Raw genomic sequence first — 10,633 nt, 5'->3', positions numbered from 1 at the left:
AACCAAGCAAGGATATGAACTTTGAGGTTGCATCCACTAAGTGCACAGAAAACAGTCATAACCGTAATAAAACATTCATCACAGTAGTAAGATATTGATCAGTTGGATTTTCCATTAAAATGTGTTCATTGGAAAAATGTTGTTCAACCATGAGAAATCATTAACGTGGACATTTTGTTTGGTTCTCCAGAAACCATCTGGCTGGTGAGCAGCAGTGTTTCCCTCTATCCTCCCATTGACCTCAGATGACAAGTTTGGGAGAACCAAACTCACATTCGTATCTTGTTTAACTTTGACGAACTAAAGGATCCAAGTACTCCCACTATAGTATCTGTTCCTGCAGCTCCTTTGTTATAGGAAGAAAACTGAGACGTGCCACAGTGGTGAAAATAGGGGGGTTGAAAAATGTGAAAAACGTGAAGGTGTGTGAAAACTTTCTGGAGCAAGTGTGTTCCTGCAGCTATTTTACAAATCATAAACCAGCACAGAAAGAAAAGCAACACATTGAAAGATACACAACAAATCAAATTTATTCAATTATCGTTTATTAATTCAAAACAGTTAAATTTTGACTGTCAGTATGATCTACAGCACGTATACAGTATGTTGTTTCATGTTAGAATTGGGTAACATTGTTAAACATACAGAGCTGTTGGTGTAATGTGATATGAACTGATGAGTTCTGTTTGTGGTCCTTTAAAAGAAGTGGATCGTGTCCTCTGCCTTCTTCTCTTGCTGCATGTCCCTCAGCACAGAGCTGCCTCCTTGACATGATAATGGTTTAAAAACACACATGTGAACATGCTCCTCTCCTCCCACATGGACCTGCAAGGAAGCAAAAGTGAGCGTTTTTATTCACCTGTGTCCAATAATCACTCTGCTTGTATTAAAATTTTTGGTCTCTTGCAACTCCTGAGGAAAGAAATCTGGGTCATGACATGAAAACATCAGGTTTCTTCGCTGAACAGAGCAGGCAGCCAAAAATAATGCTGGGAGTTTACTTGTTTCAGGTTTGACTGGTTGTCTCTTAATTACTTCCCGTTGTGTCATTTTGGCTGACACCTCACTGGAGCATTAACTCTACATACACATCAGTAATGATTATAAAAAATTGAAAATTGAGATGTAGAAAGAAACTTGGCATGAGAGCGACAACAGTGAACCTTGACATTTAAGCCTGATGAAGCAAAACAAGGGCTGAAAGTTAAAATAATTTTGGGGGAATTGCAGAGCTCTGTGATCATTCTGCTTATAACAGCTTCAAATCTCATTTTTGCAAGAGATTAAGAATAGTTTCTCGTCATCAGTCTGGTTTGTAGGAGCATTTGTATTATTTGTATCATCTTGTGTGGACAGGATTTTTAGATATAATCTTTGTAATATATAATTACCTTAATGAAGTAGATGGTCCCAGCCACAGTCTGCATCCTGTATGTCTTGGCTGTGAAAACCTCAAAGCTCCTCTCTGCTTTCAGTTCAACGTAGGACTTCATCTGATCATAAAGTTTCAAAAGCATAAAAATGAAACACAAGCCCTGTGAACTGTGAGGGAATATCTTGTTTTCTACTTTTTTTATGGAAGCCCAAAGTAAATATGTGAGAAACCTCAAAATAATGACTTGTATATCAAATGTAATGATTTCATCACTTACTGTGTCATTATTTTGAGTTACAATCTCATTATTTTAAGTAATGGTTTTTGAACTAGCAATTATTTATTTAAGAAACTAACTCATTATTGGATTGGGTTGAATAAGTAATAAAAAGTCATTATTTGGAGATTCTACATCATTATTTGTTATTATTAATTCATTGCTTATCATTATCTGCACAGTTCCATGGAGATCAAGATGAGGCAACACCTCTAACACACCCACATGTGTTTGTTGGAAAAATGTTGTTCAACAATGAGAAAAACATTCACATGAACATTTTGTCCAACAGACTTGTGGGAAGCGACAGGTCTGAACAATGACACTTTTTGGACTGAGAAGAGGAATTCTACACTCCTTGTTCCCGACATTTCTACAAGAAGCAATTTATAAGAAATAGAGTATATTAATGGCACACTCCAGATGCCCTCTTTCCACTGGTTGACATTTCGGTTCTGCCATAAGAAAGAAAGATGTCAGAACATAACTGAGTTCAAAATATCTCCAGAAACCATCTGGCTGGTGAGCAGCAGCGTTTCCCTAAATCCTCCCATTGTCCTCAGATGACAAGTTTGGGAGAACCGGACTGTAGATTTCACATCACATTGTTTAAAACAGAAAAAGACACAGTAATATTTTGGCTTGTCTTTACATGTCAAGAAACGTGGAAGTGTTAGTTGGGCTTGTTAAAATGAGTTGGGTGCAGAGGATTAACCACCTTAGGTCTTTTGGTGTTTGCATTGTAATGGAAAATTCCACTGATCAATGTCTTACAACTGTTTTGACTGTTTTCTGTACACTTAGTGGATGCAACCTCAAAGTTCATGCCCTTACTTGGTAATCTCCCCTCCTGTTGACCCTGATCTGTGCAACTGGGTGCTGGGGTTGATTCCTCTTTCTGTAGCAGCAATGCCAGACTGCAGACATTTTCTATCTGCTTTCTGTTGTGTTTCTCGTTTACTACAATGTATAAAAACCTTCCTTTTTAACTATTCGTTGTTGCACTCTGAAGCTTTGTTGCTGACTGCGTAACATCATTTTTCCTGACTGTTTAGATGATTGCTCATATAGAAAATCAAACAGACAATAACACGTTTGTGGTTTTATTTGGAATTGGAGTATTAGCCATTGTCTCTAGATTATTATTATACTGTCCCTCCGCAACTGGATGACCAACTGGGTGCTTATGAAACACATCTGAAACAGGCCTTCCTGAATGGTCTGCTTCCTCCACTATGGGCAGACGTAGGCCGCACCTGCATTGGGGTCACCGAGGCTCGCTTGACCGAGGTCAGGCGTCATGCTGAACATGCTGAACGTCATCAGAAAGAAGCAGAAGACAAAGCTCAGCAGAAAAAAGATCAACAGCTCCAGAAAACACAGCTAACCATGATGCAGGCTGTGTCAGCACTGGTGGGGCCCCAAGTGTTTCATCTGCAGACAGAAAAGATATTGGGCCCATCCCAAAAGGTTTGAACATGACTTTCTGTTGTCTCCCTGTTGCCCAATGAATCTATTAGGAAGGGACTTGATGATTGCGTTAGGCCTCAATTTGGTATCCTCTCCTGATTCCGGTTACACAACATTCAACCCCACCCTCTTTTCAGATGTCCCAAATGGCGCATGAGCCATTGCTTGTGTATCAGGGGCACCTCCCTATGGATGTCTCCACTGAGTTGCTCTCCAGGTCACGGTCTTTAGTCACTTCTTCTTTTTCTGATTTCATGCACTTAGAGGTATTGCATTGTACTTCACATGTGACAGACGTGCCTGATCATGCTTATGTGGGGAGTTAGGGTGAATGTACTTCGGTTCCGAGAGTGCAGCTGCTGTTTCGCTCACCGACCAGCAGAAGCCACTATTCTGCTTTCTGAATTCCAGCCCTCACATCTCGCCCTCCAAATCCCAGGACGACCAGTGAGGGATGTAGGACCATTTGTCAGATCATGTCAGGCTGATTGGCAGTCCACCACGACAGCTGATGTACCGTATTCACCTAGCATGAATGCTTTCAGTTTCAAAATTTCTCCAAATCAGTGTTTTCCGGTCACACGATCATTATATGTGGTTGATGACTATCTCCATTCTCACATCATGTTGTGAAAGCCCTGATATTTCTCCTCTTCTTACAGACTTACGTACCAGAAACGCTGTGGGCGAAGAACAAATATGATGTGGGCCTCATCAGAAACTGTGACCCAGTCAAAATCACTCCATGTAAACAACAGTATCCACTCAGAGAGGAAGCTGTGGACGGGATACGCCCTGTTTTTTAATCCTTTTTGCAGGCTGGTGTAATTGTCCCCTGCCCTGATTCGCCTGTCCGCACTCCACTGTTTCCAGTTAAGAAAATCACAGACAAAGGTCAACCTACTGAGTGGCGATTTGTGCAGGCTTTGAAGGCTGTGAATGACGCTGTAATCGCTCGACTGCCTATTGTTCCCAACCCATACACGCTGCTTTCCCAAATTCCGCCTGACACAGCGTGGTTTTCGGTTGTAGACTTATCCTTAAGTTCCTTAACTTAAGAAATGTCTTCTGTCAGCCTGCAACCATCCATTATCTATACCCCTTATCCTTTGAGGGTCGTGCGGGGAGCTGGAGGCGATCCCAGCTGATATGAGTTGAGAGGTGTGGTTACACCTAGGACGGGTCGCCAGTTTATCAAAGGGCTGACATACACAGACAAACATTCACACTCACATTCGTATCTTGTTTTACTTGGACGAAGTAAAGGATCCAAGTACTCCCTCTATAGTGTCTGTTCCTGCAGCTCCTTTGTTATAGTAAGAAAACTGAGACGGGCCACAGTGGTGAAAATAGAGGGGATGGAAATTATAGAAATCAGTGAATAAATAATCAAAATTACAATCTACAGCAAATAATCGATCTTCTGCTACTACACCACAGAGGGCATTTGGAGTGCAGAATGGAAAAATGATTGGTTTCAGAAGGTTTACCAGTTATTGTTAGATGAATTAGATACATATATTAATGTGCATAAAGTCCCACAGTCGATTGAATTAAGGAGAGGCCACCACTCTGCCCATGTATGATGGAGACATGTGCAAAACCCAATGAGGACATCTGGTGGACACATACGATAAATCCAGCATCAGTGAGAAACCCAGTTGTGACAGAAATCCTAATCCTGACTTGAATCTACCAGCGATGATAGATCCATCAGTGTGAAATACAATACAATATACCTCAGGTCTATATTTGGCCATCTGTTCTAATTTTCCAACACTGTCTGCAGGCTTTTGTGTGGAATTGGTTTCTGCTAACACCAACAGAGACAGAACAATAGATGATTCTCTGGGTTCAGAACACATCCAGAAATGTGTCAGAGAGCAGAGATAAGGATTCAAAGTTAGCCTCCTCCTCCTAACCTCATCACTCTATGTATTGAATGTATTTATATTGTGCTTTTGAAGTCTTGATGACCACTCAAGTGCATATACAAAGCATCTATGGACAGCACTTTCACTAGTGGCACAGCCATCGTGGGCAATTTGGGGTTCAGTATCTTGTCCAAGGGGGCGGGGGGAACTGGGAACAACTAAACAGTGACGTCGCCTTCTCTGACAGCTTCATTTGAATATTTCACAGCCATATTTTACGGTGGCATTGGTTGCAAGTAAAGATGGACGACATGGCAGCTCCCCAAAAGTGAAGTGAAGTGAAATTGTCTCGATTGCCCTCTGGTGGCAGGCAGCAGTATTTGTCTGGCGGAACCTCCTCCATGTTATTGGATGGGACAGGGACCAAACCAAAAATAGTTGGTGTAATAAAATAGTTTGTTATTGAAGGTAGTTGATATTGATGAATGTCCAAACGTTCATTTTTCTGGCAAGTTTAATTTAATTTGTTATTTGATACAAAAAAAATGCAGCGGATCATAATGATTGACAGCTGAGACTGACTCTCGATTGGCCGAACACGATGCATTGGCAGGGCCTTGATACCATGACTCCATCCCCCGATCATTACCGCACTGACTCTGGTTACAAATAACGTCAGAGGCAAAAGATGGCAGGTTCATTTAGCTTAATTTTTGTTCGACAGAGAGATCGTGGAAACATGACGTCCATCTTTATACACAGTCTTTGGTTTTAAATCGCTGGCAGAAAACAGTACAGTCAGCTAAGTCTGCAGAGTCCTGTGGGAACATAAATGGTTTTCATGGAACCAGACACCAAAGACAGATGAGTCTCAGTAATTCAACAATGTGCTGCAGGGATATGATGCACCAGCAGTGACAGCTTTGAAAGGTGGCAGTATTCAGGCAGTCAGAAATCAAACAGATATCTGTGCGTGAAAACTTTGCAGGTTATTGCTGCAAATCTCGAGGGCCGGCGAAAAGATTTTTTAATGAGCACAGAGTAAGACGAGGGTTCAGCAGTGATAATGAGGCTGCACTGAATATCTTCGCTCACAATGGCTGAATTATGCCATCAGATGGGGAAGAACTCCCCCTGGGGAGCGATGAGTTAAGCTATATGCAATATTCCTCCATCTGCGGGTGGTGGGTGGCGATGGGAGAGCGGTTTCCACTGACCGATACAATTCTGGAGACTGGGAGGCTGCCAAAGGGATGAAAGTGTGTAATGATGGTGAAAAAAGCAGGAAACTCACACAGAGACTGTTCACTGATGGGGAAAAACAATTATCTTTTTATTATTTATTCAAAATAGGTCAAAGGAATGGAGTCTAGACGGAGACAAGTAATGAGAAATTAGGAAGCACATGTGTCAGGATTTTTTTTTTTTACCACGAACAAAGTCATGTTAAGACCTTGGGAGATGTTATGTGAAAGTCGGAAGAAGTTGCATAACAAGAGAGCGCTGAATGCTTGAATTGGGGTTCTTCAAAAAACTGGCTGACATATAATATTACTCATCAAGTTAAAGCAGTTTGTGAAGATGTAAAAAAAAGGCCAAACTGTGGGATTAGAAGCTTTGTTCAAATCGAATAATATTTGCAGATGCTTCTGTGGCTGGAAAGAGTTATATCATCGAAATGCCAGTGGGATATTTTTTTCTTTTATAAGAAACTTGGTTGAAAGATTCTACAAGCTGAAGCCTTCAGGGTGATTTGTGAAGTTTGCTGCAGTGCTACACTCCCAGTTGACGTTTATCTGAAATGCATGAATCAACTGGGGATGTGGATTCTCAAACTGGCTTTAAGCTATTTAACAAAACTCCCAGTTTGTTAATATTGTCTTCCAGAAAACCTCAAGCACACATAACATGCAAAAATAGAGATTATTTCTCTGGCAGGTGTTTGACACGTGCCAGCAGCTGAATGTGCAATGTGGTTTCAAGTTTGAGAGGCGGTTGTGGCTCAGGGTAGAGCGGGTTGTCCTCTAACCAGGAGGTCAGAGGTTCAATCCCGGTCTCATAGAAAAAGACCCACTCAAAGGGACAATGTCAGAAGATGTCCTAAGTAGTGCAAGATGGAGGTGTTTGCTTGACATTCAGCAAAGTGACAGGGAGAAAGCGATCTGATCATAAGGAGAATATTCAGAAAAATGAATGACACTAATACTGAATTACTCTTTCAATAAAGTATCCATCTTGACGACTGTCGACAAAAGCATATCTCCATTACTACTTTGAGGAATGTGTTTTATATTGTCTGCATGTAAAACAAAGTCTGATTTCAATCCCTTATAAAGAACCACACTGCGAGGAAAGGTTCATTTGCCTCGTTTTTTGACTGATAAATGAGCTCGTAATTCAAAATCCTGCATTTTTGTGCTTTTGTCATGTGCCTTGTGTATTTTAACTCTTTCTAATGTCTGTATGTTTGTCATTTTAATGTATATAGGAGAGTTGTGTGCATTTTATTGTCCCTTGAGCTACAGATATCTTCGAGTCGAAAAGAAACTGTGAATAACACACTTATCCAACTATTCACACACACACACACACACACACACGGAAAAGATACGAAATTCAACTGAGTTTTCCATAAATAACTAATAGTCTTTTGTTCATATTTGGGCTTTGATCTGTGCCGCGGAGAGATAAACCCTCTTTTAAAATAATGGCCTGACCTTTTTGTTTTCAAGTATATAAATATACAGTCAACTCTGAGGTTATCTTGAAATGAAGAGTTGACAAGGGGGAAGCCGTTTGTCAGGTTCCCTCCTAAGTAAAAAAAACTGAATAAAACCGCTCGTACATCTTGTGTACGTTTAATCCGTACACAAACATGAAAGAGTGATTTACATTTCCAAGAAAGTATGCATATAAAGTATAATATATATTATTTCTTGGCAAACATGTCTCCCCCTGCTACCCGTCTTTATGCTAAGCTAAGCTGCTTGCCTCCTGTGACTAGCTCCATATTTAACATGAGTTATATTGATCTTCTGATATTGATCTTTAACAATTAAAAAGCAAAAGAGAAAAAAATGGAGCCCTTGAGCACACTTCACAAGAGCATCACGAGTCGGACTATATTCAAATTCAAAACAGCTTTATCTGTCCCCGGAGGGCGATTCTAAATTCTAGAATCTATATTGTGTGAATCAGATCCAGTTCATATAATGACATTCTGTGTCCATGTTCAAAATCGTTTACAGTGTCAACACTCCTGAAGTATAAAAACTGTCTGTTGTCTGAACTGTGCACCTGTCGTCCTGATGCTGTCGCGAAGCTTCTGCCAGGTCGTTGCAGGAGTGAACACCTTTGGTCCCACCTTTGGTTCAGTTTTACGGACTTTTGCAACCTCAAGTGTGAAATGCGGAGAAGCTTTCAACAAAGGTAAATGTAATATGCTAATATTACTATATATAATTATTGTTTTATATTTGATTTAAAATGTTCTGTTGCCTAATTAAAGCAACAGGTTGAGCATCTTCTGCCAGTGTCATCACAATGAATGGACAGCAGGCGCTTTATCAAGGGTTTTCCATGTGACTGTCAAAAACAGAGAGTCTGGTAAACTCTGGCATTTTGATTTGTAACGGAGAACAATGGGCTGTCAGGGGCTGAGTTGAATGAAAGCTTGAGTTTACCCTCACACCTGCTGCAGAAGTGAAATAAACAGGTTTACACCAATGGATGGTGAGTTGCAGTTGTTCCACGTTTCAGTAAATACGGTTTAAACTTGAAAAGGGGGGATTTTGTTGTTGTCTGTCATGTTTCCAGCTTCAGTGGTGACGTACTCGCAGCTGAAGACCATGTTGTCCGTCCGTGACATTCAGCTGTTCGATGTGATCTGATGAATACCAGGCCGGACACATCCCAGATGCCGTCAACATCCCATGTGAGAGATAACACGTGAGCAAAAGTAGGATAATGACGATTTTCCATGGGTTCTTTTTAACTGCTATGTTTTCTGCGCGTGTGTGTGAATATCAGTGGGAAACCTGGAAGAGTCCCTGAAGCTGTCCCCAGAGGGCTTTAAGGACACATTTAAAGTGAAGGCTCCTGGGAAAGATGACGACAACATCGTATTTCATTGCAGAAGTGGGAAAAGGAGCGCCAAAGCACTGGACACCAGCCGGCAGCTGGGATTTAGCAGGTAAAACAGCAGAGTCTATGGAGGAACACAGCGGTACAAGTTACATTAATACATTGTAGAATCAAAGTAATTAATTAAATAATTAGTTAGTATATTTATCTATAAATGAACTACTCTATTTAAAATTGCAAAAACACATACATACGTTTTGTTTTACGTTTTATAATTCATGAATGCTTTATTACTAATCTACATGACATACATACTGTGTATATGCATGAAAATAACATGAAATATGCAGTATCATACAACTAGTTTTTGTTACTATGATCCTATGAAAGACCAGTTTAAATAAAACTGGATTTACTGTTTAACTGGGAATTAAATTCCAGACAAACTAATTCAGATTGAAATCATGTGAAGCAATGTGGACCCTGTTTAACTACACAGTGGACTGTAGCCACTGAGCCGCGTTAACGTCAAACTGCTGCTGTTTAGTTGTGAATCGCTGCAGCTTGTTCTTCTCAGGGCGAGACATTATGAAGGAGGCTACAGTGAGTGGGCCGAGAAGAATGAAGAAAAGTGAATCCGGGCTGAATTCTGCTCTTTATAATCACACAAACTCCATTATATCATATTTACTGTATGAGTTACTGTTTAAATTCACATTGACTGTCACTTTATTAGTTATGAATTTCTCTTCATATTGACTGTTAATTAAAGATTTAATAAGAAAAACAGGATTTCACTTCATTGACTTGTTACAGTTTATTGACTGATTCAAAGTTTACAGTCGGGTTTGTCAAGTTGTGCTGTTTTACTTTTAGATTAAATGATCTATGACAAACATCCATCACGTCTTTGTGTCCTGTGTACTTTGTTACAGATACACATTACACACTTGTTATGGCTGTTTTTACAGTTGTATCATAAAGGTGATTGTTATTGTGTAACAGCCAACAATGACGTATTATTCATCTATTTTTAATTTCATTGTATTAGTTTGCAAAAAATATAATTCAGCTGCAAAAAAAAATCAATATCAAGAAAAGGCAAAAAATATATAAAAAATAAAAGCCTAAATCAAAAAATAATCAGGAAAGTCATACATTCATAAAACAAGAAAGAAACACAGCTGCATTATGACATTACATAAACAGGAATTTTTTTGTTTAACTTTGTCTCATTTGTCTTAAATTTCTAAGGAGCGAACAAGTATTTTTGTGTATACTTTGTTTTCATATACCTCCTTTACTCGGGAATGTGCCATATAAGCAGTTTGGTCTCTGGACCAGAAGATGGCGGCAAAATTTCAACCAACACAAAGACAAATGTTCCTCTCCATATTTCCACCACACGTTTCCTTTATCGTTACTGTAGTGATGCGCTCTCAGGCCTGACCTTCACACTGGTATTAGTCCAGACAGTTACAGGTCCTTTTAAGAAACAGATCTGTGAGCAGCTGTCAAGACCTGGATTGACACAAGGTCTGCACATCACTCATC

At 40.0% G+C, this 10,633-nt stretch overlaps 1 protein-coding gene across 1 annotated transcript; it reads left to right on the top strand.

The window, feature by feature from the left end:
- Positions 1 to 8,304: 8,304 nt before the first annotated feature.
- si:ch211-161h7.8 (thiosulfate:glutathione sulfurtransferase) lies at positions 8,305 to 9,714 on the top strand. Its single transcript, XM_035143225.2, is given in 5 exon segments — positions 8,305 to 8,425; positions 8,813 to 8,879; positions 8,881 to 8,930; positions 9,026 to 9,188; positions 9,657 to 9,714. Coding segments are annotated over 5 exon segments (459 nt in total).
- The last annotated feature ends 919 nt before the right edge of the window (positions 9,715 to 10,633 follow it).

This window comes from Hippoglossus stenolepis, chromosome 19 (assembly GCF_022539355.2).
Source record: "Hippoglossus stenolepis isolate QCI-W04-F060 chromosome 19, HSTE1.2, whole genome shotgun sequence".
NCBI lineage: Eukaryota > Metazoa > Chordata > Actinopteri > Pleuronectiformes > Pleuronectidae > Hippoglossus > Hippoglossus stenolepis.
The sequence above is the reverse complement of the archived record's forward strand: the minus strand, read 5'-3'. Positions and strand labels throughout refer to the sequence as shown.